At 38.2% G+C, this 21,840-nt stretch overlaps 1 protein-coding gene and 1 pseudogene across 2 annotated transcripts; both read right to left on the reverse strand.

The window, feature by feature from the left end:
* Window positions 1–119: 119 nt before the first annotated feature.
* Window positions 120–11,235, reverse strand: LOC148923424 (uncharacterized; annotated as a pseudogene).
* Window positions 11,236–13,385: 2,150 nt separating this feature from the next.
* LOC125204473 (phytyl ester synthase 2, chloroplastic-like) lies at window positions 13,386–16,591 on the reverse strand. 2 transcript variants are annotated; one of them, XM_048103137.2, is made up of 13 exons: window positions 16,175–16,591; window positions 16,058–16,109; window positions 15,896–15,951; window positions 15,654–15,812; window positions 15,454–15,558; window positions 15,259–15,355; window positions 15,045–15,153; window positions 14,839–14,969; window positions 14,402–14,768; window positions 14,203–14,316; window positions 14,044–14,129; window positions 13,814–13,923; window positions 13,386–13,746 (listed from the first exon to the last, which is right to left on the reverse strand). In XM_048103137.2, the coding sequence occupies exons 1-13, from the start codon at window positions 16,446–16,448 to the stop codon at window positions 13,556–13,558; spliced, it is 1,851 nt and encodes a 616-aa protein (XP_047959094.1). In that variant the 5' UTR covers window positions 16,449–16,591; the 3' UTR covers window positions 13,386–13,555. The 2 variants fall into 2 exon arrangements, with proteins under 2 accessions (XP_047959094.1, XP_047959093.1); XM_048103136.2 differs by having other exon boundaries at window positions 15,259–15,358.
* Between the last annotated feature and the right edge of the window lie 5,249 nt (window positions 16,592–21,840).

The raw sequence follows: 21,840 nt of genomic DNA on the forward strand, positions 1-21,840 counted from the left end.
TCTATAGATAATAACTGCGCGCAACATCTAGTCGGGCAGATCATTTTAACATTCGACAAATGAATGGTCACGACGAACATGTGTATATACCAACAACGGCATGTCATCAAGATATCAACCTAGCACCGGCTCTTCCTAGACACGATTCTTTTCACAAAGAACCGCCATCTCAATACGCACGCCAAAAAGTACCACCCTTTAGGACTTCTATCATTGGGACTCCGTAGAGAACAATCTGGCTCAAAATACTTTAAATGCTCGCTTTGGGAGAATGCCCCGGCCATGGTATCAGTGTCAGATTGAGGTGTCCATGACCTGATTAGGGAAACCTAGAGGCTGGTCATACCTGATTTCCATTGGGTCGATACCAGGAATAGTCGAAGCTATTGGAAGCTCCAAAGGGATAGAATGACTGCATAAAATCCGGGGAAGAATCTACTAGTTGAGAGTAGGTGGATCTGCTCATGTTCTGAGAAGTTGTTGAATCTTGCTGGTAACTACCCTCAGAGAGCAAGTTCGGGGAAGGTTCAGCATTGGATACGCATAGCGAGGAGGTAGGCATATTAAGGGCCGATTCGTCTATGACCACAATTTTCTCATGAAATCTAAATGCGGAGGTGACCAATCTGAACTTACGACTTCTTGTCCAGCTTGAATTATCCGTAAATGAAATATCACCCACAGATCCCATGCCATTGTTAAGGGTCAAGATCACATCTCTGGTTAAAAGAGGCTTTTTGCCTTCCCGCACTCTCACTATATTATTTGCGAATTCGTCGAGGGTCCAATTATCTCCCTCGTCACCATCAAAATCTCCTTCAAGTACTACTATTTCCACCTTTGCAGAGGACCAAGCAACATTAGAAACAACTTCCCCAGTATGAACGTCAACTATAGCAACTTCCACACTTGTGCCAGAGTTTCCCTCGATACGAGTGTTGGGGTTTGGTGCCCCTTGCACAACGGAAGACTTGTACAAAACAAATAAATCAGACGTGAGATCTATTTGACCGATTATGCGATTAATCAATTCACATGTTAAACAGATAATCGCATGCTAGAATGCATATAATTCATGCTCAAAGAAAGTAAATCCTAAAACATGAATTCTATGGTTTAGGGTTACCGATTTTGATTCTCGAAAGAATCGTCGATCGCTCGCGCCTTCTCCACGTGATGATCTTCAATACTAGACCACGGATCTTCTCTCTGGTTCCCGAACTGTTTCTCGATATCAGGGTGGGCTGATCTTATCAAAATACTAGGACTCGAATAAAGAAGACAGAAGAAATCCTTTTGGGAAAAGGAGTTGAAATCGAAATCTCCTTCAGCTGGGGGGGGGGGGGGCGAAAATTTCAAAATTTTCAAGTATGAAAATTGTGATCATTCCGTCTTCTTTATTCTCCTATTTATATTAAGTTCCTTATGGACCCAGACAGGGATCTATGAAAGGTTTTGGATATGGGCTCGCCCAATTAGCTTTTTACTAATTAAATTGAACCCACAATTTAATACAAGCTTATATTGGAATATTACGAGCAGCCACTACAGAAGTAATATTGAACTCTCCCCATCCAAATCCGAAATTATAAGTAATCCGGGTTTCCACTTTTATTATTTATTTCCCGCGCTTAAGATATAAATGTCCATTAATTAATTAATGTCTGCTATGGACTTAATTAATTAATATCTTATTAATTCTAAGAGTGGACTTAGCAAGAAACACTTATTTATTATTCATAGAGTAATAAAACTCCAACTGACCAGTTTTCCGAATAATAAAATCTTGTTCGAGCTCCTCTTGAGGACATTATCAAACGAGACTCACCTCGTGCACGTTTCAACATAATAGCAATCCTAGCACCGCTAGATATTAATCACCACTACCCAATATATCAGGATTATTGGGTTGCAAAAAACCCGCACCATGTGATAAGTCAAAGTAGTGCATAATCAATACCGTATGCTCAATGCTAACATATGTAGATTAAGAAATAACATTTTATCAAGACCTAGTCTTTCAGTAGATAGCATAAAGACACGTCTTGTTGTTAGATCCGTTCAGTGCTATACCACACCAATGTCAAAATTATTTCAGTAAGGCTTAGAAATATGCGGACTGACATTGCAACCTTTCACGATAGGTAGCCAAAGCCTATCTAGGTTGTGAAATTCTTCTTTTTCTTTTGCAAAGCATTGCATAGATCTGACCGTGTTACCTTAAAGTGGACGACGCCCACAACCGGTCTACTAAGCAAAAGACTTAGACTTTGTTTACTTCTTATGCATTTAAATGTTTGTAAAACATCTTATAAATGCACAAGCAAACACAATGTAATAATAATAGTGATTCTATTCGTGCGAGACTGCTCGAATAATACTGAATCGGGTTAAAAGTGGATTGTAGAGTTTTACGTATACAAGCAAGATTCTATTCGCGCGAAACTTGCTCGAAACATGCTTTTCAGTATACCAAACCTAACAATCTCCCACTTATACTCAAAACATGCTTTCGAGTATACCCACTGCCAAAAACTCTCCCACTTATACTCAAAGTAGGTCTTTGTACTAGATATATCGAACTGCCATTCATTTCACTAAGTGAAAGAAAAATCTACTTGGTTTTTCTCTGATAATATCTTTTTCACCATAATGTCTTTACTGCGTACTTGATCTTTAATTAATTTCATCCCCATATGTGATTGCTTAGCTTAATAAACTCGCGTGTCCCTTGAGTTAGCCTTTACTAGAGTAATCCAAAAATAATACTCGTAGGCGTACTCAAACTTACGATTAAAGCTATTAGGAAGATATTCCTAAGGTAAACACATATACAGAGGATGACTTACTCGATCACTGATTAGTCATAAAACTAAGACAGTGTAACCTCAAGGACATTACATGAATGACTGGTAAACTAGAATATAGTTACTAGTCTTTCTCAAGCACTAGGGTATATTCATTACCTCAATCAAAATCCTTTGCCATGGTTAATATGATATATTCTTGCTATGCATAAGCACAACTAATATCAAACTTAGTACACATTATAGCATATATGAGACAACTATCTCCGAAACTAGTCTCATAATTCTTGATCTCACTAGGCGTCAAACGACACTTGACTAGAGACAAGACAATTCCATCTTGAGAGGTATAAACCTTTTCATGGAATTTCTAATGCTTAAATGTTCCAAGCAATGTGTAGATATAAGATTCCTAAGAGAATGTCAACATTCTTTCTAGCATCTTAAAAGGACTTAGATGCTTAAGAATGTAATTAGTTTCTCTTAAATCATTTATCTTAAACTGGGTAGACGACCAGTTTCCTACGCCAGATGCCAATCTTAGTTGTTTGCAACTTTTATAGATTTCATCATCGTAGAGTACCAATAATACCACATTTAATGCACTTTCAACTTCCTAGTGCTTACAGCACTGCAATGGGCAAAAGCCAAATTCCAGACATTTGACAATTTTGATAAAACACATATACTCTGATTTAGATGCTTGCCTAAGACCACGAAGTTCTTTATAAGCTTCCAATCATGCGTTTCTTGCCCTTAATTACATATCCATTAGAATGTTCTAGTAGATGATTTCCTCAAGACTTCTATTTATAGAAGACTGTCTTGACAATCATAATACATACATTCTAATTTATGTAAGTTCTAAAAGACAATAGGATCAATTAAATCCTGGCACAACGATAGCGAGAAGATAATTCTCTTTGGGCATAACCCATTGTCATTGTCTAGCCTTTTGAGATCCATATTTACACTTGCAAATATACTAGCTCCCACTGACTGACACAGCCTATAGGTAGTTTTGCAAGTCTTGTAAAACATGTTGTCTATATTAGATTGTAGTTTGAAATCTATCACCTTTTCAAGGATGAATATCCAAATGAACCAATACTACATTGTAGTTAAAGGGATTATGTTCAAGTTGATCTAAGACTGAGTCTTACGACACTCTTAGACCCATGAACTTGTTGTGTTCCAGTGGAACGCTCGCACTACGATATGATTCTTACAATCTTAGATACTGAAGTTGATTTTATTAGTGCAAAAGTTTCTAATGGTATGACTTCTTGGTAATGTGGAAAATCCGATATCTCTCTCTTTATTTTGAGAGTTATCACGCTGTTAGGCTTGTAGTTCATCTCTAGATCTTCAAACAAGAATTATATCTTTGAAGATTACAGAACTTATAACCTTACATCATTTGGGAAAAACCTTAAAACATGCCTCAGTACACAACTCCAATTTCTTGGACACTTTTCCAACACGTGTTGGAACAACATTACACCTTGAGATGTGCTAGACTAGAGACGCTCTAGTCCACAACTCGTGTTTTGTAGAAGGTACTGATGTTGGTAGTTTCTTTAATGTTTATCCCATCAATGATAAGATTTTAATGAGTACAACTCATCACATAATCAAACTTGTCTTAGAAAGACTTCGATTCCTTCTTACATAACTATCCCATTCATTAGATGAATGCTTGGATTCGTTAATGGAGATTAGACTCCCACTACTGATCATAACCATTTGCTCGTCTTCTTATGGTGTAAACCATTAAGACTCGCTAGTCTTTCTATATTGCACTTCTATAAGTATTCTGAATCTCTTGAAAAATCAAATGATTGTAACTCATAGTGCATCAAATAGACTTTCTCAACTCTCAAGCTATTTAACGAAATGTTAAAATCTTGATAGTCTAGATCAGTTCGAACAATTTCTAAGTATTTTCTTGGCCTTAAGGCTAAGAGCCATAAATACTTTATCATTCAATGATTAAGAAGTTGATGTGTTGTTGAATACTCAACCTTGTCACACTTATATTATTTTAATACTATGATGCCTTAAGCATCAACCATAAAACAATAGTTGAGCATTAATAGCTCCCACTGCAACAAAAACCTAACTGGATCAAGATCTCTTACTTAGAAGTTGCATTGTCATGTAAGTCATTGTCCTTCTATAAAATAGGTCAATCCAACTCACAAAGCATCTTTTCTCGCTTTAAACAAACTTTGATGACAATCCAGGCTCTCCCATTCCATATCTAGTCTTTTGTTCAAATGAACTAGGACTTAAGAAAAATGCAGCCTTTATGAATTCGTCATCTATCATATTACTTTCCTCTAATAGTAACACAACGACTATTATTCTGAAGATTTTCTACTTTTCAGTTAAACCTTCTTATAGTCATTTCTTGTTACTTTAGGCGATGACTTGTGTCAGAAACTATTTGAGTGATCAAAAGATCCTCAAAACATTCTGTCACTCTAGGATATTTCAATCGAATCATCTTGACAAATTCTATAGATATCCATCTTTCATCTTCATTAACCAAGACTTGTCGAGCTACTTAAAGGAAAATAGCTTGACCTTATTCCTCAAAGAGCTTGTCAAGTACATGCATAATGCATTCTCGAACATTCTTCGTGGAATTATGTCGAGGAAATGGAGGACATGAATCATTGAGTATAAACTCCAAGCTTTCAGCGATGAGAATTTTATCCATTTTCGTTTCCGGTCTACATAATTTAGGCATTCGAGTTTTCTTTCTTTAAGGATCGCAGACAAATATTAAATGACATAATGAAGATTTGGCAAAGAAACTTATTATCACATACTCATGCTCAATACATAATCACAAATAACCACAAAACAATTATGTATCTTACAACTGCAAAATTAATAAATTGTATCCTCCTCTGGAGGTTAATACGCATTAAAATTTTGACAATTTTACTGGTCACAACACCGACGCATCAATTGCTTCCTCCTCTGGAGGTTGATACGCCTAATGTTGCCTAAGCACGACCATTAGATTTAGCATTACAGGATTTTATTTCTACAACACACTCCCATAACAATGTTCATGTGCTGACAACAAAACCAAGCTATCTCATAAATTCTGATTGAACCCTGAAACTCGCAGTTCCTTAGGATTTTTGTCCCCACTCTGCAGGTGGCAATAATATTGGGAACCACTTTCTAGTTCATTTTGTTTATTATGTGAGAAGTCCGCCCTTATGAACTTGCTGTTTTCGTAGGATTATTGTCCCTACTCTGAAGGTGGCGATAATATTAGAAAATCAGCTTCACAAAATTTGGCAGACCAACCGATGGAGACCGTATACAACACACTTGTTGTAATCATCACTTAGACATTTTGTATGGTTTTTGCATAATTATCACATAAGCAGATAAAACAGATAATCCACTTAAAATAGATAAACACCAAATAAACAGATAAATCTATTTAATGCATGACATTTTAAACACTCAGGATAATTAACGACAATTATTTAATCCAATCAAGGGAGAATCAATTAAATAATTAAGTTTTATATTGGATAATAATTATCCAAATTTATTTAGGATTTATCAAGATAGAGTTGACTATCTAAACCCATTTAGGATTATTCAAGATTTTATTTCGATAAAATCAAATCCTACAATTCAAGATAACGTTGATCTATGATTATCATTATTTAAATCGTACTAGGATATTACTAGATAGAAACAATTCCACCATTATCCATAAGATAAAAATAAAATCCTATCAACCAAGATTTATATCAATCTCAATTCTATTTAGAATAGACATCATGGATATATCAAACATTACTTAGGATTTCTTAGATAAATAAATTTATCTAAATCCAATTAAATAAGGATTTTCTTATATATTATCAATATCCTAATCTTTCTAGGATATAAATCCAAAAGATAAGGATAACTTGGATTAATACTTATTTTAATCCATCTAGGATTTGTCTTAATAGAATTAAATCTATTTAAATCCATAGGATAAAAATAAATCAATATTAATATTAATCCTAATCCATCTAGGATTTTACTTGGAGTAAATCCATATAAATCCATAGAGTTAAATAATATTATATTATAATTATTCAAATCTATCCAAGATTTATCTAGGAACAAATCCATATAAATCTATAAGATAAGAATAAAATATTGTATTATCACTATCCAAATCCATCTAGCATTTATCTATGAATAAATTCATATAAACTCATAGGATAAGAATAAAATAATATTATCATTATCTAAATCCAACTAGGATATACCTAGGGATAAATCCACATTAATCCATAGGATATAAATAAAATTAGATTGTCATTATTCAAATTTAGCTAGGATTCATCTGGGAATTAAATCCCTACAAATCCATAAAATAAGGATAAAATCCGCAATTAATCCATGATTTAATACAAAATCAAATCTTTTATCATATATAAAATCCACAAGATATATTCAAATCTTAATTCTAAATTGATCTTGAATTATTTCCAAAATTAATTCCAAGGGTTAGGAAACCCTAAATTAAATTTGGAAAGCCAAGTCACGAGATGAGACGATTCTTCGTTGCACATAGGGAAAACCCTAATCTAGCGCCATCGTTCTCCAACTCGAAATTCGCCGATGCTTCCTGCGTGATGACGTCGCTGCTGCGTCGTCCTCGTCACCGCTGCACGTACCTCATCTTCGGGCTCCCACTCAAACAAAAACTGTCGTTGCTCGGAGACGTCGCTGCTGTCACAAATTCGTGCACAACGCAGCCATCTCCGTCGATGTTCGAGCCAGGGAAACCCTCTCCGTTCATGGCTGCTACTGCGACGCTGCCTGCGCAGCGGCTGCTGTCTTGGCGATCTCCGACGCTGCTGTCGCACCCGTCGCCGCCAGACCGCCGCTGCTGCTGCCTGCAGTCGCTATCGGAGCTGCTGAATCCGTCGGCGCTGCTGCCTTGGTGTTTTTCCGAGCCCGGGAAACTGCCCACGAGGGGCTCCCACTCGAAACCCACCATTGCTGCAATGATCAATTCGCATGGAGTACCCAGCCTGATCGTGATGTAATTTCACGTCACAAGTTATATGTACTCCAAATTGAAACTAAAGCAATGTGACCCCATTACATACCAACATGAACAAATTAATTCATTCAACTAACGATTTATGTAATTCCAAATAATTCCACCATGTTATCATTACAAATAAAAGGAATTAGATGGGATCGCCACATGCCGACAAAAACTAAACGAAATTGGATGCGAAGTTCTTAGGCGCGAAACGAAACATGCATTCAAACAATTCACATAACCTGAAATTAATCCACATAATCAGAGCCAAAAATTGGCTCTGATACCAATTGTTGGGGTTTGGTGCCCCTTGCACAGCGGAAGACTTGTACAAAACAAATAAATCAGACGTGGGATCTATTTGACCGATTATGCGATTAATCAATTCACATGTTAAACAGATAATTGCATACTAGAACGCAAATAATTCATGCTCAAAGAAAGTAAATCCTAAAACATGAATTCTATGGTTTAGGGTTACCGATTTTGATTCTCGAAAGAATCGTCGATTGCTCGCGCCTTCTCCACGTGATGATCTTCAATACAAGACCACACGGATCTTCTCTCTGGTTCCCGAACTGTATCTCGATATCAGGGTGGGCTGATCTTATCAAAATACTAGGACTCGAATAAAGAAGACAGAAGAAATCCTTTTGGGAAAAGGAGTTGAAATCGAAATCTCCTTCAGCTGGGGGGGGGGGGGGGGGGCGAAAATTTCAAAATTTTCAAGTATGAAAATTGTGATCATTCCGTCTTCTTTATTCTCCTATTTATATTAAGTTCCTTATGGACCCAGACAGGGATCTATGAAAGGTTTTGGATATGGGCTCGCCCAATTAGCTTTTTACTAATTAAATTGAACCCACAATTTAATACAAGCTTATATTGGAATATTACGAGCAGCCACTACAGAAGTAATATTGAACTCTCCCCATCCAAATCCGAAATTATAAGTAATCCGGGTTTCCACTTTTATTATTTATTTCCCGCGCTTAAGATATAAATGTCCATTAATTAATTAATGTCTGCTATGGACTTAATTAATTAATATCTTATTAATTCTAAGAGTGGACTTAGCAAGAAACACTTATTTATTATTCATAGAGTAATAAAACTCCAACTGACCAGTTTTCCGAATAATAAAATCTTGTTCGAGCTCCTCTTGAGGACATTATCAAACGAGACTCACCTCGTGCACGTTTCAACATAATAGCAATCCTAGCACCGCTAGATATTAATCACCACTACCCAATATATCAGGATTATTGGGTTGCAAAAAACCCGCACCATGTGATAAGTCAAAGTAGTGCATAATCAATACCGTATGCTCAATGCTAACATATGTAGATTAAGAAATAACATTTTATCAAGACCTAGTCTTTCAGTAGATAGCATAAAGACACGTCTTGTTGTTAGATCCGTTCAGTGCTATACCACATCAATGTCAAAATTATTTCAGTAAGGCTTAGAAATATGCGGACTGACATTGCAACCTTTCACGATAGGTAGCCAAAGCCTATCTAGGTTGTGAAATTCTTCTTTTTCTTTTGCAAAGCATTGCATAGATCTGACCGTGTTACCTTAAAGTGGACGACGCCCACAACCGGTCTACTAAGCAAAAGACTTAGACTTTGTTTACTTCTTATGCATTTAAATGTTTGTAAAACATCTTATAAATGCACAAGCAAACACAATGTAATAATAATAGTGATTCTATTCGTGCGAGACTGCTCGAATAATACTGAATCGGGTTAAAAGTGGATTGTAGAGTTTTACGTGTACAAGCAAGATTCTATTCGCGCGAAACTTGCTCGAAACATGCTTTTCAGTATACCAAACCTAACAACGAGTCCCAGTGAAAACGGGAAGAGATATAGCATTCAAAATTTTTAACTGTAACTGTAACTGTATACTCTTTGGATTAGATGAGCATGGCTCTTTCCCAGAACTCCTGCAAATTTGATCCAAAATGCATGATGGTGTATGAATAGTGCGAAAATTCCTGATTAATAAAACTGTCTCTTTGAACCAAGGACTGATGGCATACCGTTTGGCGGAAACTATATACTTCCTTAATGCTGAGTCCACCTCCTCCTTGACTTGAGAGCTCGAGTCGAAACAAACTAAATATTAGTAAACGTCTTCCTTCATCAATCAGAACCTGTACCTTGAAAAGGAAGTACTAGATAGCCTACACATATTAGAAGTAATTGAGCACACAATTTTAAGTAGTTAATGATATTAATACAGGCATCTAATTGATGGAATCAGGAAAAGGTGTGCAACAAACAAGATAACATAATTTCAGACACTAAAACAAATTAGATGCAAGCAGATAATCAATTTTCTTGAGTGTTAAATAATATCTCGTTGTTTTCTGAAATATATGGGGAAAAATATAGGCTTTTGCCACCACGAATTTAATGACGAGTACGTGGTAACGATATCAACTGACCAAGTTATATATGCTCCAAATAAATGGAATGAAAAACTAAAATACAAGAAATGGTCAAAACAATGTTAATCACAGATATATGTAATGCAAACATTTCAATTATACTTACAACTCGACGAATCAGAGGCTCCAGCAGTGGGTTCATGAGATTTTGCATTCTTATCAAGTTGATCACTTCCAGCACTACACTATGAGAAGTAGCAAAAAAAGGAGAATCGGCAAACTGAATATCCTATTACTATCGATACTCAGACGAACCAAGATGCAGATCAATGAACTTTGTCTTAGGGAATCCAACAGTCCAACTTACCCCCTTCAAACACCATGAGTTAACACAAGCATGCAAATGCACATCTTAAAGCTCATTTTACCTTCTTCTTAGATGAGCCAATTCTTAAAAACTAGACTACTATTAAGTTACAAAAATTGATTCCTCAATTAAATCTCCAAAACTCCAAGACAGAGTTGATCACCTCAACATACAAATGACTTACACATAACCCTCAAATAGAAATCAACAGTCATGAGACTCCCATTACTAATTTTCCATAGCATAAAAAAATTCAAGAAATGGATCATGTGCCTAAAATCATCAAAAAATTTCCCGAGCCCTCCAACTACCTTCTAAAGGAATGAGATTTCCTCAAACGCTTCTCATCAATGGAACCACCTTCTTCCCGTCCGTGGCGCTTATGAGACACGTCGACAACTTCACCACCCACAAACCACGGCCTCTGACGCTTTAGAATTGCAAAAGCTGGTAAATATTGGGTACTGTATAAAACTATAAATACGTGAATATCTGCAAATAAAATAATCACGGGTGCCTGAGTGAGAGAATCGGAAGCAAATTTGCTTGTTGGGGGAACCAAAACACCAAACATCCGGTGGTCCTACGGAGAATTAAATTAATATTTTTGGAAAAACAATACAACTGTTACTAACAAAAATAAATCACTTCGGCTCATAGTAGTAGTTTTCTCGTATGCATCAATAAACAATAATGATCATTACTGTGATTATTAATTTACGTCTCCACTTTCTGCCGCATGAAACTCAATTGCGATATAAGAGCATCTCCAATGATTGGCTAGCGACCGGCTAGCCGATTCTTCGCGCTGGCCGATCGGCTAGCCGAACCATTGGAGGCGGCGAGCGGCTAACCGGCGAGCCGATCGGCGTGGGCTAGCCGATTGGTGGGCGCTGGCCCAATCGGCCAGCGCCGAATATATATTTTTTTATTTTTATTTTTTTTAAAAAAACCCTATATAAACGCGATTTTAGTTTCATTTTCATTTGCACCACTTGTTTTAACGAGTTTTCTCTCTCTCTAACTTTCTGTACAAGAGCATCATCGAGCGATGAGTAACGCGGGTGGTAGCGGTGGTGGTAGTGGTGGGGATGCTGAGGAGTACGAACGGAGGATGAACGAGGCTATGAATGCCTACATGAACCGCGGGATGGAGCGGTACATGCGTAGGGTGGAACAGCAGGCGATACCTCGCCCTCCACGGGTTATCCACCGCCGAGCAGTGATTGATCGGGATCACGCCGCTGCACATCAGCGGCTATACGACGACTACTTTTCAGAGAACCCGCGGTTTCCTGCCAACATGTTCCTGCGGCGTTTTAGAATGCGCAGGGAGTTGTTTATGCGCATCGTTGGCGCATTAGAGCGTCGATATCTGTGTTTCCGCTTTAGGCACGATGCGGCTGGCAGACCCGGCCACACCCCTATTCAAAAGTGCACGGCGGCAATCAGGCAGTTGGCCTACGGAGGCGCGGCAGACATGTGGGATGAGTACCTCCACATCGGTGAGTCGACAGCCCTGGAATGTCTGAAGGATTTCTGTGGGGGCGTGATAAACGTTTTCGGTGAGCAGTACCTTCGAAGCCCTACTCCCGAAGATTGTCAGAATTTGATGCAGATGCACGGGGAGAGGCATGGGTTCCCCGGGATGTTAGGCAGCATAGATTGTATGCATTGGGAGTGGAAGAACTGTCCGACTGCCTGGAAGGGGGCCTACACGACCGGCTACAAGTCAAAGAATCCCACGTTGATCCTCGAGGCCGTAGCTGATTACCGGCTGTGGATCTGACATGCGTATTTTGGGGTAGCCGGGTCGAACAACGACCTCAACGTCCTGAACTCGTCTCCCCTCTTCAACGAGAAGTGCCAGGGCGTCGGTCCAGCCGTCTCATTTGTGGCCAACGGCAACCGGCATGATATGGGCTACTACTTGGCGGATGGGATATACCCTCGGTGGCCGGTCTTTGTGAAGACGATCAGGCAAACAAGTGATGAAAGGAAGGCCTACTTTGCGGAACGACAGGAGTCGGCGCGCAAGGACGTGGAGCGCGCATTTGGTGTGCTCCAGTCTCGATGGGCGGCAATTAAGGGTCCAACGCGTTTGTGGGATGTCGGATGCGTTTCCCAGATAATGTACGCCTGCATTATCCTGCACAACATGATCGTCGAAGACGGAGGCGTACAACTGACTAGTTGGGCCAATGATGATGGGTCCAAGCCACGGAACGGCCACCCCTAGTGTACGACGTGGGGTACCTCTCGATGAAGCCGGCCGCCTCAAGGAATTTGCCAACATGCGCCAAGTGGATGGTGGATGCTCATATTCAACTCCAAAAGGATATAATTGAAGAGTTGTGGGCACGGAGGATTGCACGGCGATAGTTTTTTTTCTTTATTATGTACCTTTTTAAATGTAATTTTTTTTATCTATGTACCTTTTTTAAATGCAATTAATGAATTTTCCCGTATATGTCTCGTAAATTTAATTCCGTAATTTAATCGTAATTTTAATTCCGTAAATGTAGTATTTTTTGAATTATTTTTATTGCGGCTGGCCTATGGCTGACCTAAATCTGATGTGGCAGGTGGATTTTTAGTGCTGCTGACGTGGCAGGGGAGAAACTGCTGGCTGATTTCTGGCCGATTTCTTGCCGAAGTACCATTGGAGATGCTCTAAACAAAGAGTCACTAGTCAATAAAGAACATTTCGTATACCAAAAAAAATGTTTCGAAAAAAGAACCCTTATTAAAAAGGACTATGTGAACTTTATGTGCAACTATAGCAATCAATGCAAAAATATCTGTCCTAATAAAACACCGATCAGTGCAAAATGAGGATATAACATGGAAAGCCAATGCAGTGATGAAGCTTAGAAGTGTCTCTAGAAGTTTGATCAAACTTCAAAAGTTGGGACTGGGGAATCGAAGCCATGGTAGCTCTGATAAGCCAGACGAACTAAAAGATTCCTATATGGATCCTTTTCTCTTTTGTCCTTCAAATACTCTATGCATTTCTCTGTCTCTCTCTTTACCTCTAAATACACTTGTCTTGCTTTGTCTTTGTTTGTCAATACATCCTTCCTTCCTGCATCAACACACCAAAGCAAGACATGTTACTTTTAGCTTGATTCAGACACTATATATACTGCTACCTTCTGTGGAGATTGGCTCCCCGAACAAGAAATAAAATCGGCCAGGCAATTTCGGTAGAGCAACGGGACAGTACAGAAATTGCTTCCCAATCTCTCCTTCTGCATTACTCCTGTATCACCATTTTTACTCCCAAAAATGAATAAAGAGAGATAGATAATCGTAAACTTTTACTTCGAATCACAGGAAGACCATTGCTTGCATAAAAGATAGTATTGACTATTGACTTTACCTCAACCTGGCAGTCTCTTTAGTTAGTTCTTCTATTAGGGCCTTGAGAGGTGGAATCTTCATCTGATCATCACAGTCTAATAACAGCTGGTTTCAAAGAAAAAAAACAATTTGAAAATTTGAAAATGCATAAGACCAATAAGAGTGGTTGGAATCTTACTTGAAGAACATCATCCTCCCCAACACTACCAAAAGGCACAATTTTCGCCCCAAATCTAGCCGCCATGCGGACAAACTCTGGTTCGTCTGGCCAAATCAATTTGTGTTCCTCACCCTGAGGATGATGATTGAAAGATTGTATATGCCCAAAAAGTCGTACTCCTATATAATACGTCAAGCAAGTCATAAACTGGACGTACCTTACGATGGAGTGCTTCCCTCGCTCCTCCCGGGTACAGCAGAACATGAGACTTCAACGAAAAAAGTCTGTAGAGATTATTTGCTGAAACTGGAACTCCACCAGTCATCCTGACCACATCAAACAGTGGATGGTCTTGTATTTTTCCATCCTTTGTTTTTTCGAAGAATAATGGGTGAGCAATCGTGCGGAGTTTGATGTTCTCTTTAATCCAGAACCTGGACAGAATCGGGACAAGGTCCAACCCAAGAATCATATGGTTGCTAACCAATAACACGGGTCCTTCTGAAGGAATTCCTGCTAGCCCTTGAACTACCTTTCCACTCACAGTTGACAGCATAACGGGATCCACGGCCACATCCATCCATCTGAGATTTGTTTGTTATTCATACTATGTTAGTTTTTGTTGCATCATGTGACATTGACTATACTCTTTACCTAAATGGTTCACAAGCTGACTCCAGTTCAGAAGGGCTTGGTGGCAAGAAATCTGCCACATAATCTGCGGATGCTCCACGACGGTAACAACCGGCACACTTTATTGCTGCTACTAAATCAAACTTATGATCCTGTTTATAAAATGAAAATTAACAGTCTATGTTGCCACCATTGGGAAACCATAAAAAAGGACATTGTTTCCTTGCCGCGAATAGAGGATCATCGTTGCCAATAAACGAATGGGTCTGAGTATTTGGCAGCATGCTGCTAAGTCTTTCACCTTCTGTTATGCTTGTCGGGAGCATATCCCTCCCACTGCACATGTTTGATCATAACTTAGATTCATCAACTATGTGTGAAATTAGTGTGATATCTTATTTGAAACATGAAAAATCGAGACAGCAGTGAATCGAACTTAACCTTGTAAGTATCATTGTCTGAGCTTTGACATCATGAAGATGCGAACTCAAATATGTGTGCATCTCCTGAATCATCTTCAGCTTCCACATAACCGTTTCTGCTTTTGAATTCCAATGGTTAAAGCAAGTAAGAAAGTTGATAGAATTAGCATATTCAGATGATCAGTGTTGGTTAGTACTTAATAAGTAGGAAAACCTGGTATTGAGCTCATCCAGTTGGGAAATCCAGCATTGAGTTGGTTATGGATCATATTCGACAAAGGCAAAACACTCTGCACCAAGCATTTGCTTAGATTTGTAGCTGCCCTTATGCAAAACAACACAATACTACGAATGTTACCAATTTGTGTAAAGATTCATGGCTGTCTTGATGATATCTAACACACAACTCCCTACCTGGATTTGCCAGGATTAGAACAAAATCAATATCGGGATTTTGTGCAGCAACAAGAAGTGCAAGAGATGCTCCAAGGGACTCTCCAACTAGATATATTGGCCTTTTTGCTGATTGATCTTGCTCGTCCCTAACCGTATTCTGAACTAGCACCACTAGGTCTACAACATCAAGATATAAATGAAAATATATGCAGAAAAAAGTTATAGGAGAATGAGAGTGAGAGAGAGAGAAAGAAAGGGACCAGCCAGTGGCGTTCGATCTGCTACAGGAACGTGCAAGCACCAAATATCGAAAATCCTTTATACATGCAAAACATAGGAAGGATAACACATGTATGAGGTAAAGGCTTGATTACATATGTATGTAGTTGTATAGATGCTCATCAAGTGGAGGAAGAGCTTACTGTCCAAGTTTTTCATGGTGCAATGTTAGACCAAGTCCGTTGCCATCGATCCCTGTGAAACTACATCATCATCAAGCTACATATTCCAACATGTACAGGAGAAACAGAGAGACAGACCTGGTAAGAAGAGCAATAGAGGGGAGCTTGTCGACCTGCGACCACACTGCAAAGGCGAAAACCACCGTGGTGGACCACCATCTTCATCATAGTCCATCAGCCCTTTGGAGCCCAAACTATTATTAATCTTGAAGCTACTTGCATTGGCATACAAAGCAATTGAGGGGCTTCTGAAAGTTGGCTGAGAACTCTTGATGAGTGGCCGGAAACTGGTGGCGTGGAGACCATTTACTACAGTATTTGCTGCCATTGGGTGATACATGGCCATGATCATGAATATAGATGGTTAAACATCTTAGCACTCCCAACATTTCCCCAAAAAAATTATCGGATTGGTAATAGTTGCACGAAATTAGCATTTCAACTAAGACTTGGAACACATGATGCTTGCTCGCCTTGTGTCAAGGCTGGCATAACTTCTCTAACACTACTAGTATAATACTTGCTCTAATCAGATAGTTCAAATTAAATACTACTTACATAATAATTTTGGTCCGTTTGATCGATCAAATTAAATGCATATTTAGTCACCAGTAACTTGTACACAAACCTACTTGTATAACAAGTTTAAAGTTTATAGAGAAGAGTATTCTAATGGTTGCTTATAAGTGTAGGAAATTAGTGTTTGCCCCACTAAATTAAGTAAAAGTAAAAACAGGAAATAGCAAAGTTGTGTTTGCAATATGTAAGGACGAAAATGATATACAAAACCAAAAGTATTTTTTTGAAAGCCCACGGTTGTTGCTCTTTTGTAGAACAAACTAAGCCCATAACATAACTGCGGTGTCTTTATGATGCAATTTTCTCATCCTTTATAATACAAGGTGGTGAATTGACTGAGTAATGAAAATAAGGGCTGTTTATTTTGAATGATAGAATTGACTGATAAAAATATCAATTTAATACACATGTTTACATATATAGTTTGATGGATTGTTTAAATATAAGCTATAGTTTGACTGACCCCTCTATCTTTCAAATACTCATTATGTTTGATCAATCCATCTCAAAATAAACGTCCCTAAATACACATAAGATATCAATACGTACGAAATTCAAACTCATTACCTTTTAATCATTAATCCCATCTCTCCGAACTTATCCCCAAACGAGATGAATAAGTTTAATATCCAACAAAATACGAATACATGCATCCACATTAACTCAGAGTTATTTGTAAAAATATGTATATAAATTATTACTATAAATCTAAGCTCCTGTTATGTATAATTTGCAGAGTGCACTGAAAGTAAATGCTACATTAAACAAAAAAAAATATTATTTTTTCATCTTAAAATGTCACTTTCATAATATGATACTACTATTTGTTAATTTTGTTTTAGCGCACAATTATTATTTGTTATAAAAGAACAAATTAAGAAATGGTCCTTCTCTATTTTACTTTCTTTCTTAGAATTAGGAGAAACGGTCCTTGTCAATTACTAGTATTCAAATACAATTCCAATATAAATACCAATACAGCATAAAATCCGAAAGTACTAAATATTTGTCCTATAAAAATCTATCAAAGCCAACAAAATTGGTAAATGAGTGGGGTTGTATTTATCCCTAGGGGCATCCACAATGGGACGTGCACCGCCACGTCAGCATTTTATCCACCTCCTATTTCACCTGCAGTGAGACGGACTATAGCCCGCCCTAAGCGACGCCCTAAGCATTTTTCTGTTATTTGAATATTTAAATACTTCAAAATTTGGAAAACTAACTTCATTTCATTAAAATTCAAACATTACAATACGAAATAAAAAAACTATAATTTCTCAACGGCGGCGGTTGCGGTTCCAAACTTCTTCAATCATGTCGGTCATGAGCTGAGTATGGTCTTGTTGGTTGCGCATTGAGGCATGTCGCTGTAGAACCGCACCGAAGCCAGTCGGTAATCCTCGAGTGACCGGCGAGGTCGCCGTGCTGGAGCTAGATCCGGCTTCATCATCCACCCAATTGGTGACATGGTCACGTTCTTGTTCGACTATCATGCTATGCATGATGATACACGCATACATGACGTCGGCGATGACGTCCTTGTACCAGAAACGCGCCGGACCTTTCACGATTGCCCACCGCGATTGGAGCACCCCAAAAGCCCGCTCCACATCCTTCCGCACGGACTCCTGCTTTGCCGCAAACAAGATTCTCCTCTAACCAATTGGGATCGGCCAAGTAGTACCCCATATGATGTGTGCGGCCGTTGACAGTGAACTGAATGGCCGGACCGCGACCCCTGCACTGATCGGCGAATAGGGTGGACGAGTTGAGGACGTTGATGTCGTTGTTCGACCCGGCTACACCAAAGTAGGCATGCCAGATCTAGAGGCGGTGGTCAGCGACGACTTCTAGGATCATCGTCGGGTGGCTGCCCTTGTAGCCGCTAGTAAATTGGCCTCTCCAGGCCGTCGGGCAGTTCTTCCACTGCCAGTGCATACAGTCGATGCTCCCTAGCATCCCAGGGAAGCCGTGCACCGTCTCGTGCATCCGCATCAGGCTCTGGCAATCGTCAGCAGTCGAGCGTCGCAAATATGTGTCGCCAAAAGCCTTCACAACTAACTTTAAAAAAGTCTTGAGACATTCGCGGCCAGTTGTATCCCCGATGTGAAGGTACTCGTCGAACATATCCGCTGTTGTGCCGTAGGCCAACTGGCGGATCGCAACCGTGCACTTCTGCAACGGCGTAAGTCCGGGTCTGCCGATCCCATCTTCCCGATACTGGAAGTACTCATCACGGGCCTCCAACGTGTGCACAATGCGGAGAAAAAGATCTCGGCTCATTCTAAAACGACGGTGAAAAATATTCGGGCCCCACCTTGGATTCTCGGCAAAATAATCTGCGAACAGACGTTCGTGCGCTACGTCGTGCTCGCGGGGGAACAAACGTCCGCCGTCGTATCGGGCAAGGGACCCGCGCCTCCGCCACCGCCGCCTGCTCCCGGTGCATTTGTGCCAAGCATTCCGCCTTGGCTTCATTAACGGCATCGAACAAGGCTCTAGTCAAGGCCCGTCTGCAGCCATCCGATGTACTCAAATCGTAGTCGTCGGGATTCATTTTTTAGTCGATGAGAGAGAATAATTGAAGAGAAATTGAAGAGATGTGAAATTGGAGTGTGTGAAATGGTAGTGAATAGTAGAGTTTAAATAAGAAATTTTTTTTGAAAAAATTCAAAAAAAATAGAAACGCGTGCCCATCGTCTGCATCGTCCACAGTGGCGGACGATGCGACGGACGATGGGTATCCTCCTCGCATCGTCCGCGGACGATCTATCGGGCTCGGACGATGATTAACTCATCGTCCGCGATGCTGCAGTGGCGGACGATGCGACGGATGATGCATCGTCCGCCCCATTGCGGATGCCATAAAGTTGAAAGCTACATATATTGTTGCTTTTCCACCAAAATTGAGTTGGTTTGCACCATTGAAACAACTTGTACGATTACAACTGGATTTTCTTACACTTTGACTACAACTTTGGGATCCAAGGCACTTTTTCTCTATCTCTTCTACAACTATGTCGTTTTACATGCATGTATATTAACGATGATGATCGAATTGTTCTAATAGGGTGGCGGTGCGAACATTGTTTAGCAAAGATGTGATAAAATGCCTGATCCAACTGCAAAATTACCCAATACTAAAATTGTTTCTTCCAATTATATCTTTTCATATTTAATTTTTCAAAATAAAAATAAAAAAATAAATTTTTTTACATACAACATGGTATATACTCCTTCCATCCATTAAAATTGTGCGGGTTCATTGAGCTAGGATGACATGACTTCTCAAAAGAAAAGATGACTTCAAAATTAATTATTACACTTATAAAAAGTCTCATTTATATATGTGTTAATACTTTTAATTTAATAAAAAAGTCTTAATTTTATTTAAAGTTCCATTGCAAAAGTATTATACAATCAAGTGTAATAATAATTTATGAATAGAAAACATGAGAATTTTAATTTCAATAAAAAAAATAGAGAATTCACATTTGTTTTAAATTAAATGTTATTTATTTTTAAGAGAATTCACATTTAACCACAGGAAAGATGTAAAAAAAAAAAAGTTAAAATGTGCATATTATTTTGTATACGAACATATTAAAATAGCAAAATGTACATGATTTCATGGGATAATTTTGTGAGACGCATTAAAATAGCAATTCTTGTTGTAGGAGTATCATTTTATGGGATCGAGAGAGTAATTACATTGAATAACTATTCAGTTAAATATAGATTTTTATAAAAAAAAAAGTAAAGCTTATTTTGTTGGTTTTGCTAACAAAATATGTATATACTAGTATATATGCAGTAGTAGTACATGATAAGATGTGTACCGTGTATTCCTTCCGTTTCATAGTAGTGGAGTTGTTTCTCTTTTTAGTAAAAGTCAACGTACACATTTCTTCTCACTTACTTTACTCTTTCTTACTTTAATTTATTCTCTATTCATCTTCAACCTTTTTTTATTTCCTAATTATTCATTTACTTACCTCATTTAACACAATTTTTCTTAAATTGCGTGCCGAAAAGAAACGTCTCTACTACTACAGAACGGAATCGAGTGTCGAAAAGAAACGCCTCTACTACTACGGAACGGAGGGAGGATATATTTAAATTTCCAGCTGGTTTTATATAAAGTTGGCTGATATTTTATCTGTGTGTCACCTCCAGTACATACAATTTGCTGTTACAGATTAGATCAATCATTTCTGATAAAAAAAAAAGTTTTCAGTAGATAAATAAACTCTAGGCTCTAGCATCACCATTTGTTGAATATTGAATGATAATAATGGGCTGGAAAATGAATATGAAAGAGCTGTAAAATGTATAATTTGAATCAGCAACAATTAATGTGCATATATCTCTCTCTATATATAGACTTATGAATATAAAATAACTGTCTCTAATTAATATCATCATTAATACTGAACATGCTAAATAAAACTGCTCTAGTATTTCACAGGCCTAAGACCAAAAATGTACAGACGCAGTACTTGAGTTGCATTTATGTCTTTGATTTATTTTTCATTATTTCTGAAAATTACAAAAACAATTGTGTTTTGCGAGCACCAATTTGGCCTGGGAAATATTAGAGCAGTTTTATTTAGCATGTGCACTTTCATTTCAAATTTTGGGATAAGAAGATGAATGGAAACAAATTTTCAAGACTTAGATGTTGAATGATGATTGGTGTTTCTATAAATGGATAGCTTGTATAGTTATAACTTATAAGACACTTACAAGTATATATATCCAAAAGTTTTTTTTAAAAACTTTATACTTCAATAAATAAAACGCAGCATCTTTGTTGGTTATAATTTGTTGTCCGTGGTAATTGTCTAATTATTTGTTTTGATTCGCCTTCTTTGACTTGAGCATTTTGTACTTCATCTAGAAAAATGAAGTCAACTCCAAAAAAACTAGGGTTTTGCTTATAGTCGACTTTAGTTTAAAATTAAAAGTAAGGTCACTAGACTGGAATCAATTTTATGAAAACAATGAGCACCAAGTTCTAAAGATGAAATAATATCTCACCTCCACGGAGTTAATAGACTCTCTTCTTTTTTTGGGGTGTTATTTACTCCTACTTTTTAAATTTGTATGGAGTATTATCCTTTAAAATTTTCTTTTATTATAGTAGTCTTTTTTGATATTGG

Source organism: Salvia hispanica, chromosome 6 (genome assembly GCF_029641045.1).
Source record: "Salvia hispanica isolate PSC_SH4W2 chromosome 6, Shi_PSC_v1, whole genome shotgun sequence".
In the NCBI taxonomy this organism is placed as follows: Eukaryota; Viridiplantae; Streptophyta; class Magnoliopsida; order Lamiales; family Lamiaceae; genus Salvia; species Salvia hispanica.